The sequence below is a fragment of the Carassius auratus genome, chromosome 1, assembly GCF_003368295.1.
Source record: "Carassius auratus strain Wakin chromosome 1, ASM336829v1, whole genome shotgun sequence".
Lineage (NCBI taxonomy): Eukaryota > Metazoa > Chordata > Actinopteri > Cypriniformes > Cyprinidae > Carassius > Carassius auratus.
In genome coordinates this window covers 6,681,782-6,696,948 of record NC_039243.1, presented here as the reverse complement: position 1 = coordinate 6,696,948, position 15,167 = coordinate 6,681,782, and the positions used below count along the sequence as shown (strand labels likewise).

At 36.6% G+C, this 15,167-nt stretch overlaps 2 protein-coding genes across 3 annotated transcripts; both read left to right on the top strand.

Annotated features, from left to right (window-relative positions):
* Positions 1 to 1,447: 1,447 nt before the first annotated feature.
* Positions 1,448 to 3,559, top strand: LOC113049172 (U2 small nuclear ribonucleoprotein B''-like). Its single transcript, XM_026211330.1, has 7 exons — positions 1,448 to 1,540; positions 1,767 to 1,861; positions 1,971 to 2,143; positions 2,482 to 2,613; positions 2,697 to 2,738; positions 2,860 to 2,948; positions 3,206 to 3,559. Exons 2-7 carry the CDS (start codon positions 1,798 to 1,800, stop codon positions 3,363 to 3,365), a joined length of 660 nt encoding a protein of 219 aa, XP_026067115.1. The 5' UTR covers positions 1,448 to 1,540; positions 1,767 to 1,797; the 3' UTR covers positions 3,366 to 3,559.
* A 3,559-nt stretch (positions 3,560 to 7,118) lies between these two features.
* LOC113049060 (prokineticin receptor 2-like) lies at positions 7,119 to 15,049 on the top strand. Of its 2 annotated transcripts, none has more exons than XM_026211127.1 (3): positions 7,119 to 7,694; positions 8,845 to 9,326; positions 13,571 to 15,049. In XM_026211127.1, the coding sequence occupies exons 1-3, from the start codon at positions 7,647 to 7,649 to the stop codon at positions 14,295 to 14,297; spliced, it is 1,257 nt and encodes a 418-aa protein (XP_026066912.1). In that variant the 5' UTR covers positions 7,119 to 7,646; the 3' UTR covers positions 14,298 to 15,049. The 2 variants fall into 2 exon arrangements, with proteins under 2 accessions (XP_026066912.1, XP_026066983.1); XM_026211198.1 differs by having other exon boundaries at positions 8,786 to 9,326.
* Positions 15,050 to 15,167: the final 118 nt, after the last annotated feature.

The window sequence follows — 15,167 nt, the reverse complement described above, 5'->3', positions numbered from 1 at the left end:
TGACGTTTCTACTTCATCAATGACATTTTATAATAATTTAGTAACCTCCCTATTCATGTTTTTGTGTGTCCATGAAAAAAAAAACGTTCCCCGAACTCCATTTCCCATAAAGCACTGCGATAGAGAGTTGGGGGGCACACATTTAAACGCGTTCGCCTCATGGTTTTAGGAATTAACTGTATTTTTAACTTTGTGTCTTAATTTCCATTAGGTAATAAAAACGTTTTGTCTTTCAAGTATTGTCGGTCAAAGGTCATGGTCGCTTCTCCAATTCTGTATTTCCAATTGAGGTCGCACACAGGTTCGTGTGAGTTTATGAAGCAAATTTCAGGCACTTTAAGGGTTAAGCACATTGTTTTCTGATGCTCTGAATTCCCTTTTAGTTAGTTTATATATAGCCTATATATATATATATATATATATATATATATATATATATATATATATATATATATATATATATATACACAGGAAGACATGAAGATTTGAAAGTAGCAGGTTGGTTACAGAGCAAGTCTTGACAGGAGTTCAGATTCTGTGGAAATCTGCCTCAGTTATTATTATTATTATTTTATTTTTTTGTTAAATGTTTAGACTCAAAGACGTTGACGTAAATTGTAATAATATTTCAAAATAAGACAGCATTTTATCAAATAAATGCAGCCTTGCTGAACATAAGAGACTTCTTTCAAAAACAGATCTTACTGACCCTGAACTTTTCAACAGAATTGTACTTGGCTCAAAATAAACATTAATAACTAAGAGCTGTCTGCTGAAGTTTCTGGCCCCAGTGTTGGGTTGTCTACAGTTTGTGAGGTTCAACTGGAGCCCAGCACAGACGCTCATGGACAGTAAAGCTGTTGCTGTTCACTGGTGAGTCTGACAGCAGAGGGAGCTGCCTTCTCATGTTCAGAATAGACTCAGGCTGCATTTATTTTATTTTTTTAGTGCATACACGTTATAATATACAAAAATGTGCAACACACGATCTGCTGCTCGTCATAATAACACCTCAATGTTGTCTTATTTCAGTCGCAGCAACCCGTCTGCATTCACACACACACACACACACACACACACACACACACGAGACACACACCGCTTTTTCACTGAGCGCAAGCTACAGAGCATCAACACACTCTGAACACAAACACTGAACTTTGTTTTAGAAGTCCATAGTTCACAATACAACAGTATATGTTCCATATCAATTCTTCGGTGAGACATATATATTATATTAGTGATTCTTTCTTATAATTCTCAACCATAATCTATACATGTCTGTCTGACTGAAAACTTATATCTATCTTAAAGTATTTGTAGGGTTGCTTGCTTTTAAGAATTTTAAACTTGCACTCCATACTATCGAACCTGGGTGACGAGGCCAAGTTTATAGAAATCCTCCTCACTCTTGTGTTTTAGAGGGCAATGTTTATATCACTCCGCGACAGCAGGTGGCGTAACGAGCGGAAACTGTTTCACAACGATACACGAAAAGAAGAAGAAGCTTCGCCAGTTTCCGCTTGAGCTCAGCAGTGTGGTGAGTGTGAGGCGGTTCATTCCGTTTTATTGTTGTAGTAATGTTTTATAAATTATTTTTACCCTTATTTTATAAATTTGTGTATACTATAACTAGTTTCTACTAGTGGAAATACTAAACAGAAGACACTTCGTGTGTCTTCTAACGTCACAGTGTACGTTAGTTGCTGACGTTTACTGCTTAATGCATTCATTCTCTTTTTCTGTGCCTTTTCTCTTTATTTCAGTTCAGTGTGGTTTTACCTGAAATTATTAATCATGGACATACGACCGAATCACACTATCTATATCAACAATGTCAATGATAAGATCAAGAAAGAAGGTAAAGTCTATCGTGAATATGAGCAGAACAGAATTGACTGTATGTTTGATCACAGAATCTGCATCTTTGTAAAGCTTGTTTTTTTTTCTCCTCTGGATCTTTTCTACAGAGCTGAAGAGATCACTGTACGCCTTGTTCTCCCAGTTCGGCCAGGTTATGGACATTGTTGCGATGAAGACTATGAAGATGAGGGGTCAGGCGTTTGTTATCTTCAGAGAGCTCGCTGCAGCCACCAATGCCCTCAGACAGCTTCAGGGCTTCCCTTTCTACAACAAACCCATGGTCAGTGACACAGGCGTTGCTCGCAGCTCACAGGGACTACACAGTAGTCGCTTGACCTTCACGTAACCGATACGATTAGCATTTCAGAAAATGAGCAGAATATGGTCCTTTGTTTCACTTTAACCTTCAACTAGAATTTGATCAAACAAGGAGAAGTTAATCAATAATGTGAAAAATGTCATTTACTCTGCTATATGATGTTTCTTTCATCTGCGATGAGAATCACTGATGGTGTTTATCAGATGTTATCATTCGTATTATTCATCAGTTCACACATTATAAAGTATTAGAAATGATTAACACATTTCTCAGTCGCTGACCTAAGCGTGTACTTACAGCGAATCCAGTATGCAAAAACAGACTCGGACCTGATCTCTAAGATGAGAGGCACGTATGGAGATAAAGAAAAGAAGAAAGAGAAGAAAAAGAAGGCTCTGGAACAGGCCGCCAATGTAAATAAGAAGCCAGCGGTGAGTTGAAATGCATCATGTTTGCTGATATTGATGTGACGGCCAAGTTGTGCTGAAATGTTGTTTGTTTGTTTTCCCTGCAGGACGCTGTGAACACACAACCTCCTCCACCCGCCACAGTCCAGGTCCGTCACACATCTTACACACGGATTTTGTGATTTTATATATTTTAGGATTAGCAATAATACATTGTTTTATATATCTGAAATTCTAAGTCACTCAATACATTATTTTATATTGATTTAGGTCCCTGACAACCCACCGAATTATATTCTGTTCCTGAATAATCTCCCGGAGGAAACCAATGAGATGATGCTCTCCATGTTATTCAACCAGTAAGTTTTAAACACTATAAACCTTTTTATTTTATCTATTTATTTTTGGCATATAAAAATATTCTAATTTATATGAACTTTTTTTGTGTGTGGATATTAATGTAGAAAACCTTAATTAAACTGGATTTATGGAAACCTTTTGATTAAAAATGCATAAATATTGACAACCAGCTCTCTCAGCTAGATTTTTCTGCTCCGATTTTTTTTTTTTTTTTTTTTTTTTTTTTTTAACTCCCTGTCTTGTTCCATCTGTTTAGGTTTCCAGGGTTTAAAGAAGTGCGTCTGGTTCCTGGAAAGCACGACATTGCGTTTGTGGAGTTTGAGGGTGAGGCTCAAGCCGGAGTCGCGAAGGATGCTTTACAGGGCTTCAGAATCACAGCCACGTGTGCCATGAAAATCACATATGCTAAAAAATGAGCTGGCTCACACTCACTGGACTCTGAGACTTTGATCAGGGGATCCTCTTCTTTACATTCAGAATCATCTTTTAACAAACATGTTTGTTCAATGACTGTTTAGTATTGTTTTGCTTTTGTATGGGAATGAGTTGGTCACTGAGGACAGATCTTTATTTTGTATTGTGGACTAATAAAATTAGCCTTTAAAATAAATGGTGTGTATTTTATGACATTTTTATTTGTCTGCTTGAGCTTAACGGAAAGGTTCCCAAAATTAAGGCATTATTTACTCACCCTCGTGTTGTTCCAAACCATTTTTATATAGTCTCTTTAAATCATAACTGTACGACTTGAGATTAGTTGTAAGATTTCAGGCATGAACGCTCTGTACCTGACGAAAGAACTGAAATATTTGGTTTAGCACAAAATCGTGTAACATCTATATGCGTCAGCACTCAAGGCTCTGTAAATTTTTTGGTGAGAGCGAGGTGAAATTCACTTATGAATTTGGGCACAAGCTGACAGGTGCATCAATAACATCACAACATTGACGGAAACACTGGTTCTACTGTAAACACTGTTCTACATTTTCATTAACTCTGTATCAAATGTGTGTTTTGTTGATACTTTGCAAAGATGTGCATTTTATTGTAGGCAAACCTTGGGGAAACTATCATAAAGCAGCAGAATATTCACCCCAGATGAAATCAGTCGTGTTTATATTTTAGCAAAGACTGGTCTCATTATTTACACAGCTGGGGATCTGACCACCAGGCAACTGACATTAGACACGCTTTTAAAATGTTATGATGAGAGGTTTGCATAATAACTGACAGACACTATCAAATTAGTCCCAGGCTCAGCACATAATGACCCTCCACTAAGTGTCATTTCAATACATAAAATAGAGGAAGAAAAAAAAAACATTAAAAGCTTTCTGTTAAATGGACAGGAAACAATTTTCCCTACAGGTTTTTTTTTTTTCAACAGGTCAATTAAAAGGTAAGGACGAGCAGTTCTCACAGACCATTACATAAGTATCAACTTTTATGCAAGAGCCAATGAAAGGAATGTTCAATATGAAACTAAATAACTTAAACAGAAGTATTGCTCTACTCTGAAGTACAGGAATTAGTTTCTGAAAGACCAAGTAGTTTAAATAGATCTTGATGAAATTCTTGCACAAAACAACTCGCTCTCTTTGCATCTTTTAAAGAGGAAGAATAAAGTTTTTTTTACCAGCCAGAACACCCTAACATCCATATAGCAATGCCATTGCAACCACCCAGGACACTTTAGCACCCTTTCAGCTTCACAATTAGAACAATCTCACAAACTCTGTGTGTGTGTTCACAGTGTGTGTGTGTGTGTGTGTGTGTGTGTGTGCACTATGGATGGGTTAAATGCAGAGCACAAATTCTGAGTATGGATCACCATACTTGGCTGTATGTCACTAAATCATTTTGCAAGTTACTGAACACTGGTGATGCACAGCTGGCTTCATCAAATCCAGTGACCTTGAATGGTTGGTTCTTGAAATCTTAAACAAAAATATTTCAAACCTGGAAGACTTTGGGAGTGTAATTTTCATGTTTGTGTATTAATGTTTGTTCATATAATGCAGTAATGTTTAATGCGCTTCATGATGATAATATCAAATAATGTAATATAGTTATTTCGCCCCTTTTTTTAAATAAAATATGGTACATTTAATATGGTAAATTTAAAAGAAGTTAGGTAAAAAATAATCTAAAAAGTACTCAGAATAAATGACCTAACATGAGTAACCGAGACTAAGTTACTACAACTTTCATCATGAAATCTCTAATCAGTAAAGAACTACAATGTGAAAGTAATCTACACAGATCAGCTTTCAAACAACCAAAGATGCCCTAGCAACCAAAAAAAAAAAAACACCCTAGCGGTTACCCAAAAGGTTTACAATGTTTTAACCTCGAACAATGCAGCTGTCGTCAATTAACTGCAAGAAATGTTCTCACAGCAAGTTTTCTTATAAAGAAAGGGCAACGAGAAGCTATCAGTGACTGTCATCCCTGGTTTACTCTCTAAATGAGCAGACTACTGATTTCTCACCATCGTGACAGCACAGTCATCAGTCTCTGACATCAGGTAGCCTCACACACTCTGTGAAGTAACTCAAGCGTGCTGGACATTCAGACAGTGTGTTAGTGACAGACGTGGAGGTGTCTGCTCCGAGTCTCTCATGCAGTTTAATGGATGTACACAGCTGTCCACCATTAAAGCCTCACTGCTTCTTCGCTTCCTGTTATAATGAGCTGCACTCATTATGACGGGTATGTTCTTATTTTGTCCTGCTGCCTTGCTACAATATCATTGTTTGATATTCAGCTGCTTGTGGATTCAGTGCTGCTTTTATGGCTTGTTTTGTGTGTGTGTGTGTGTGTGTGTGTGTGAGTGAGTGATTTAGAGAAAGGGAGGGATATTTTTGTCCATGCAGAAATCTACCGTAGTCTCCTATCCGAGCTGTAAATCCAGAGGATGTTCAGGAATGATTCTGTCAGGGAGTGAAGGATTGTGTGTGTGGAGGACAGCATAATGGTCTTTGATAGATTCGGTGTCTACATATGAATAAATCTTCAACACGACACCTGTTTCACTTTCTTTTTTATCTAGATGGCTTGTCCTTCTTAAACAGAAACTCATCTTGTGAATCCCACAAAAATGTGTCCAAGTCATATTTCAACCCTAAATTAAAAGAAAAACAAATTATATTTTGCATTAAGGCAATAAAGCCTGTTTTAGGTTCAGTTTTTTTTTGACAAATTACAAGTTCTGGAAGCTTTCTCACTTCCATCACAATATTTTTGTGGAATGTCTACACGACATGCTTTCATTGTAACATTATTTTAATAATTAAACACATTTTACTATTGTGTTCTGACTTTTTTCCACTACTGCAGTAATGAGTTTTAGGGGGGAAATTTGTTTAATTGTTATTAAAATATTCTGACAAATTTGGGGGAAAAAGTTTGCAGTATTTTTAAGTTAAATATAATTTCTTCTGTCTTCCTTGGGTGATTATTGGGTGAAATGTAGACATTTTTTCATGGGTTTCAAGATGTTGATTTATTTACCCAATAAAATTGCCTGATAAAATCCCTTCTCATGTGTCAGTGTAGTCTGCATATCGGGGGCAATTGTGACCGTTTATCACCTTGTCAGTTGTTTATATCTTAGGCTAAACAAGATTTTTTTTTTTATCAAGGTTTTTACCTGCTTTTGCCTTTTTTTACCTGAAATAGAACAAAAGGCAAAGTCAGGAGGCTATATATATATATATAAAGTTTATATATATATTTTCTATATATAATTTGTGGTATTGTACTGTGACTAAAGTGAGACAATTAAAAATAAACTATTACTTTAAATTTAGCTTACCTTTTTTTCCATTCCTGGGCTTCTCAGCAGCAGTTGTCATGGTTTGCTCTGAATGGGAGACCACAAATATATTTGTTGCATTCCATTTTTTTTTTTTTTTTTTTTTTTTTTATAAATAGAGAAAAGGGGAGTAATAATGAACTTCAGTAAAGAAAACGATGTCAAGTTTTCCTTTTTTCATTTGTTTTTGTAATTTAATGAAAATGTTATAAATGTAGCCTACAGTTTTCTAAAATAAATAAATAAATAAAAAGAAAGAAAAAAGAGAATTAAAAAAAATAATAATTTGGAGGGTTTACGATGGTGATGAGTGACCGTTGAGAAACGTCATCACTTTCGTTATGTGGAAAGCTAATACAAAAAGCCACTTGAGCCCTTACATTTGTGATTTTTAAGGAACGTTTTGTTACTTTGCCTCACCTCAGAACAACCAATTTTCTGTTATAGAATCGTTGTTATATAAAACAGTGGTATTATACAGCGTTTAAACTGAGATTTTTTAACAAAATAAAAAGAATTAACAAATTTTTCGGTTTCTCAACGGCTCTGGCACCATTTACAGTTAGTAGCCTACGTTAGAGATTTGGCGCGTTTGTCGACATTTTGCTATTTCGTGGTTTGTCCAGTCGAAGCTATACATTTGATAGCCATAGGAGCTCTGAATACTGGGGGATTTATTAGGATGTGTTTATAAAAATACATTTAATTTGCGAAGGGCTACGCGAGCATAACTAGTGACTTGGCGTGCAGACACGCAGTAGAGCCGCTAGAGGGCAGGAGGCGCTGAGCGCTGCTTCTTGCTTTCATTCATTCATCAGCTGAGAGCACAGCCGCCGCTCTCCGGTCACATCCAGCAGAAACTACAGAGACACTTCTGAAGATGCGCACATGTCCTCCCGCCGAGAACAACACCAGGGGTGCTCTGAAGGTAGGATCTAAATTACTTCTTATTTCTGAAGGGAAAGTGCAATTGTTCAGTGTTTTTTTCTCTCACCAGATTTGGGCTTTTTTTCTCAATAGAAAGTTTGTAAGCATTTAAAATTGTTGGGTTCTTTTAAATGCAAATGAATTCCAGGAAACAGCCCACAATAAATCAGTTTTAGAAGTGCAGAATACATGTTATTCACCACAGACTTTTTGCAAGTGTGTGCATTACATGTTCACTTTGCATACTTTATTGTAAATAATTTATTAGAAATATAGGTTACTCTGTTGCTGATGCTAATCTAATCTAACTAATCGAATAAATGTGCTATCTATATATATATATCATTATTATTATTATTATGTATTTATTTATTTTTTAACTACAATTTATATTTATGTAGCTCGATGCAAGGCCATTTATTTGCCCTTGGTTGGTAAAAACGTATTTGATTAGCTACTTATCATTAAATAGTACACCGGTGGTATTAAAATATTATTCCTTTAGGAACTATTTATTGAATATTCTTTGGGAATAAAATGTTTATTTTCTATTGCATCGCTACAAAAGCACCATTCTGTAAACTGTTCCTAAGAGTACACAAGTACAGAAAAAGAGCAGTCAATTCCGTTCAGTTTGAAAGAAAAACAAGTTAAGTTTTAAGTAAACATGCAGGAAAAAAATGGGCATTATCATAAATCCATCCCTAATATGGCCATCTGTGAGCTTCCTGGCCTCCAGCTCTCATCCACACATCTGTCAGTAAGCATTTGAGTTTTCACATGAGTTATGAATATGTTTTCTTTCATTAAAAGCACAGTTTTCAAATAATGTTGAACCTAATCTAATCTACAGTAATCTAATCTAATGCCATCAAAGAACCACTTTGGGGTTCCCCCCAAAATATCTTTCAGTGAAAGAACCATTTTTGCTTTTAACATTTTAATAATCTAAATGACCTTATTTGGAATGAAAAGTTTCTTAATGGAACCATTGATACCGATAAAGAACCTTTATTTTGAAGAGTGCAGGATAGCACTAGTCCAGCAATGATTTTTTTTTTTTAAAGTAAAAAATTTATTTTCTTAATTTAGAAGCCGGTAACAAATGATGTGTTCAAACAAGAATATGAAAGATCCTTGTTCTCTGACAGACCATTAAAAAAGAGACGATGGGAGAAGACAACAGGAGCACCTCCACCGGGACATGGACTCTCATCCCCCCATCGGGGAGCCCCCTTGACCTCATGCCCAATTACGACATCCCCCTGGATTACGAGGTTCCGATGGACGAGATCCCAGACACGACTCAGGGACGAGCGTTCTTCGTGGCTAAAATCATTATCGCGGTGGTCCTGGTCTGCATCATGCTGGTCTGCGGTGTTGGGAACTGCCTCTTTATAGCCTCATTGGCACGCTACAAAAAACTAAGGAATCTCACCAATTTACTCATCGCCAACTTGGCAATATCAGACTTCCTGGTGGCCACTGTGTGCTGTCCCTTTCTGGTGGATTATTACGTGGTCAAACAGCTGTCATGGGATCATGGGATTGTGCTTTGCGTCTCCATTAACTACCTTCGGACCGTGTCTCTCTACGTGTCCACCAATGCCCTGCTAGCCATCGCAGTGGACAGGTGAGCATTCGTCTCTCTGAGCTCATGCAGCATGTTGCTACATGTTGCATACACTGTGGGTCAATATGTTTATTAAATAATTATGGTAAATTGGTTTTGATCACAAGGAAACAAGCTTGTAGGACAAAATCTCCCATTATTTGCTGTAGCTGCATAACAAGGCCAAAATACAAAAAAAACATAATTACACATTTAAAGCAACAAAATGAAGGACTAATGATGTGCATTAAGTTTGAAAAGTTTCCTGTCTTTATGAGAAAGTTCCACTTACTATGAATAGGATATTTTTTAGTTTAATACAATTTATTTATTAAATTCAGTTCAATAAAAATGCATTAAATTGATCAAAAATTTATTTCCTTTTAATCAAAGAATAATGGAAAAAAAAATGACTCAGTTTCCACAAAAAAATATTAATATTAATATCAAATGTTTTCAACATAATAAGAAATGTTTCTTGAGCAGCAAATCACTATATAAGAATGATTTCTGAAGACCATGTGACACTGAAGACTGGAGTAATGATGCTGGAAATTCAGCTTTGAGCACAGGAACAAATTACTGTTTAAAATATATATACAAATATTGTGATTAAATTATAATAATAGTTAGCAATATTACAGTTTTTACTCTATTTTTAAATGCAGCCTTAGTTAGCAGAAGTGAATTATTTCAAAAACATTGAAAAATCTTACCAACCCCAAACTGGAACATAATATTAATATTACATGTTACATTTTTTGCAAGCTGTTATGCAGTTTTTAACATACGTTTCCCATAGATGATTAAAAATGTTTTCTTAACTTTGGTAACAGGGTTGTCTAATTTAGTTAATTTAATGTTGGATAATAGTTTAGCTCTTAAAGTTTGTACAGTAAAAAGTGCCACGTGAAAAGAAAAACTGCTCAGCTTTTGCATAAAAAAAAAAAATCTAGTCACTTAACGTGCACAAAATCATATTTACGACTTCCAATCTTACAACAAATTCCTCAGAAGGACATGAAGGCAGGATTAGAGACTTCAGTTCAGATTTTAGTCGACTCAAATTTGGATTAGCTGCAGACTTCATTCATACATTCAGATCACGTGAAATGCTTTCTGAGGTGCTGCTGCACCTGTATGTGAGACGCTTGCACAGCACTTGCATCACGTTTGGCCAATCCCTGAGGCTAAACTAGCTAAATAGCATGTCAATATTTGAATGGCCGGGCAGAACATCCTATATTTAGCCTTCAGCAACAGCCTTAGACGTCAGCTGACAGGTGTGCTAGTCAGAAATTCAGACACAACCTACAGTACATTCAACAGTCTCATCGCCTCTAAAGATCTTAATGTGAACACATTAGTCAGTCCTTGCAGCAGTTTGGTTCTTAATCTATTTGCAAACACATTTCAGCAAATAATTTGACAACTTTAAAAATAAAATAAAACCTAATGAGCTGGCTACAAAGGCAGCACCCAACCTGAGATTAAGCCTCGTAAGTTTATCTTATTGCTATAGATTTTAATATTAGCATGTCACTAAGACTTTTACGCTCTTAAAAATAAAGGTTGGCATTGATGGTCCCATGAAGAACCTAACATCCATGGAACCTTTCGAATCCACAAAAGGTTCTTTATAGTGGAGAAAGATTGTAAAAATGTTCTGTGCACTAAGAAAAACTATTTTTTTCAGAACTGTTTATTGAAAGGTTCTTTGGGGAACAAAAGATTTTCTTCTATGGCATCATTGAATAAAAAAATAATAATAATAAAAAACCTTTAGGAACCTTTACTTTTAAGATTATAAAATGCTCTCTACTTAATGAGCTCACTAGATTTTGGAACAGAACCGCTTTTATCTTACAATGCCATGAAATTGTCTAACCTGTTAGCCCAGCATGCTTTTCCCATGAACTTTGACTTCTTATTTGTGAACTTGGCAAGTAGCACAGATGATGCATATCAATAGTAAATTTAATAAAGTCTTTGGGCTTCCCATGCAGTACAGTAACCACATGTATCTGGGGCAAAAGTACATTGTGTTCACATTGCCGATCTAGAGGGGACTCCGTTATCCCTGCTGAGCCAGTGAAGATTGCAAAGGTTTCCTCTGGGAAGAAAAGAACTCATTGGAACTTTGGAATATCAGAATTTCAAGTAACATACAGATCAGTTAACCAATTAAATTCATATTTACTAGTAATAAATGTAGAATTATTACAGACAGTGGGACATATTTTAGTGCATGAGAGAAAACAAGTAGAGCCACGGGCAAAGATGTGCTGTTAATCAAAATGGACAGAGTTTAAATGAGAAAAAATAGTGCTGTATCATTCATTTAGAGAACGAGTGATGGAGGAGCCTGCTATTCATCGTGAATGTCGAAAGGTTATGAAATGTCTCATTAAGAACGGGGAACAGTGATCAGATCAGACAGAGAGATCAGAGACTCGGTATGTGTTAATACTGTGTGCCAGACCATGATTCATTTTCTACTTCTGGACTGCTCTGAGGATTTGAGCTTTCATAAATACCAATACAAATCTACACCAAACACTTGATCCATTCCAAATGCTCACAGTTTCCTAAAGCAGATTCAAATCCAGTCCCAGTTCAAATTCTACAATTCAGAATTTAAGAACTGGCTACAGGAAGTTTGAATTGGAAATGAAGGAAGTGGAATTTCCTTAATTGCAATTCAGAGAAATTTCACAGGTAATCCATTCTGGAAAAATGTAACATTAATATATATGGATATATAGTTGTATTAAACATAAAACATATATTGTATATAATTAGTACAATAGGCATCATTAGACAGTCTTGTTTATTCATCTAATTTCAATCTAAATCTTTGGTCAGTAGTGGAGCGTTGCGTTTGCAACACAAAAGGTCATGGGTTCAATTCCCAGGCAACACACATACTGGTAAAAACAAAAAATATATTGCCTGAATAAGTCGCTTTGGTTAGAAGTGTCTGATAAATGTAAATATCAGATCTTTTAATAAAATAACCCTTTTAAACTTTCAGAAAAAAGCTTCAAAATCAAAATTGTGTTTTAAAGAACACTCATTTTCTAGCAAAAAATTGCACTTTATTGAATTATTGATAATTTTTGAATTTCAATTCATTTTCATTTAAGTTTTGGCACAGCATGTAACACTGCTTTTCATGTAGATTTACATTGTTGTCATTGTTGTTGTTTAAATTTTAGTTTAATATATATATATATATATATATATATATATCTGTGTGTGTGTGTGTGTGTGTGTGTGTGTGTGTGTGTGTGTGTGTGTGTGTGTGTGTGTGTGTGTGGGCGTGTTTTTGTGACATATCAGGACACAACTTTGTATAATGACATGGGTATGACACAGGCATTACAATGAGAGGGTGACTTATGAGGACATAACCCATGTCCCCATTTTTCAAAAAGTAAAAATGCACAAAGTTTCCTGTGAGGGTTATGGTTAGGTGTAGGGGCATAGAATATACAGTTTGTACAGTATAAAAACCATTACGCCTATGGGATGTGTGTGTGTGTGTGTGTGTTTTTGGGTTGGCACCTTCAATACAGAAAAATAAAGGACACCTGAGGGGGGGGGGACACCCCTCGGGGCCAGATAACCACAGGTCTGATGACGTGCCAGTGGTGGTAAATCACAACTTGAAACAGGTTTTCATAAAAATATTAATTGCTAATGAACTTAAGTAATTGTATAAGGTGGTGTGAAGATTTATAAAGGATAAAATATTTGTCATTGTTTGCAGACAGTAACACCATCCAAACAGTGAAACCACATAATAAATAACCTATCTATAAAAATGTCTAAATTCATGTAAAACACACAATTTTTATTATTATGATTAGTAAGTTAATGTTTTTATATAGTGTTTTGTTAACTTTACATAGGTACCGTATATTACAGCCTCCGCCATTCTTTCTGCCAAGAGACCTGTCCTCCTCTGACTCTGACAAACCAATCAATCCAACGATGCCAGCGAGTATTTCCCAATCAGGGGCAGGATAGGACGACTCTTCACAGAATGTCAGTGGGATGATTTGCATGAGATGCCGCATTGAAGACAACTCCGAGAATACGGGACAAACCCTGCCCGTATTGATTCAAAACGGGACGTGCTATTTTATTCTCAAATAAGGGACGTTTCCATATTTTAAGGGATGGGTGGCAACCCTAGTGTGAGTGTTTATTATGTGCAAATGCATTCAGGCAGTTTTCTCAGCATTTTCTGTATTCAACAGGTACATGGCTATCGTTCATCCCCTGAAACCCCGTATGAAGTATCAGACAGCGTACTGGATTATTTTTGGAGTTTGGATGATCCCTGTGCTCATCGCAGTGCCGTCGGCATACTTCGCTACAGAGCACGAGTACCCGCACAGCACGCTCGGCCACCACAAAAAGATCTTCTGCGCTCAGATCTGGTCTGCAGATCAACAGCTCATGTATCGGTCGTACTTCCTCTTCATCTTCATCGTGGAGTTCCTGGGGCCCGTGGTGACCATGTCAGTCTGTTACGCGCAGATCTCCAGGGAGCTGTGGTTCAAGAACCTCCCGGGATTTCCGACCGACCAACTGCGTAAACGGCTCCGGAGTCGGCGCAGGACGGTGGTGGCACTGATTGCAGTTCTGGTGGTGTACGTTCTGTGCTGGGCACCGTATTATAGTTTCACACTGCTGCGTGACTTCTACCCGATGCTGATCACACGCGGCCGTAACTCGCTGGTCGTTTTCTACATCATCGAATGCATCGCTATGAGCAACGGGGTCATTAACACTCTGTGTTTTGTCAGCGTTAGGAACAATGCCACAAAGTGCCTCAGAGCCGTCAAACTCACTAACTGGCGTTCGCTAACGAGGGCGATCGTTGGCAAGATGGCCGAAGACGACATCAGGACTTCATCCTTGCGAGTGACAGAGGACGTGGAATGTACACGAATAAAGAGAAATGATGGAGAAATAAACTAGGAGGTGATACAAGGCCTTAACAATGACATCATGTGTGTCTTTCAAATTTTGGAAGTAGCCACACGCATGAACACTTATGGGAACAAATAAATGAAGAATTAGCCTCCTTGTTTTGGAAGCCAGAGCAACAGAATTACCACTGCAAGAGGTTCAGATCACATGATAGACCAATGAATTAAACTGATGAGAGACTGGCTTGTGTAAATGCTCCCAAATTAATATACTTATGTTAAATTCACTACTGAAATAATTTGATTAGCAAAAACATTGCTTCAAAGACCCCCTGATGTCAACATGCATTTTCAGTGATCAATGTAGATTTTCTGAAGGTGATAGACCAGAAATGATGTTGCAGATCGAAACACTGAATTAACAGATTAAGTGCCAGAATTTAATGTTCAGTTTGTAAATACTATTCAGACTAATGTTCAAAAAAGTGGCTGTACCTAAATTTTTGCTAAACATTTCCAGTTTCCATCTAAAATGGACTATATCAGTGGAATGCCAACTTTTATTGCTTTTCACACAAATCATAGGAGCAGATTATCAGTTAATAAAGGCTTTTTCATGCAGTTCTTTGCACAATATGCAACCTCAAAACACTTTTATGACTTGTCAACTAATATATTCTGATGTAGTAAACTTGTTGGGTAGTGCACCTGGTACCGTGTTGCATTTACCATGTGTTGGGCTTGTGTAAAAGACTTGTGAAACAATTGACAATAAAAGAACTCAAACACTAATAGAAGCAACCTGAAATTATATTATTTCCTGAGAAAATTCATTTTTATCTCCCGTGTGTCTCTTTTGTTAACACTATCATTTAGGTTTAGAATATGGGGTTTAGTGTAGGTGTACATTATTTATAAA

Bases quoted from the DNA above. Each gene is read 5' to 3' on its own strand.
- LOC113049172 (XM_026211330.1), top strand. From the start codon at position 1,798: ATGGACATACGACCGAATCACACTATCTATATCAACAATGTCAATGAT. The intron at 1,862-1,970 runs GTAAAGTCTATC...TCTTTTCTACAG, and splicing joins TGATAAGATCAAGAAAGAAG to AGCTGAAGAGATCACTGTAC. The intron at 2,949-3,205 runs GTAAGTTTTAAA...CCATCTGTTTAG, and splicing joins CTCTCCATGTTATTCAACCA to GTTTCCAGGGTTTAAAGAAG.
- LOC113049060 (XM_026211127.1), top strand. From the start codon at position 7,647: ATGCGCACATGTCCTCCCGCCGAGAACAACACCAGGGGTGCTCTGAAG. The intron at 7,695-8,844 runs GTAGGATCTAAA...GTTCTCTGACAG, and splicing joins ACACCAGGGGTGCTCTGAAG to ACCATTAAAAAAGAGACGAT. The intron at 9,327-13,570 runs GTGAGCATTCGT...TGTATTCAACAG, and splicing joins CTAGCCATCGCAGTGGACAG to GTACATGGCTATCGTTCATC.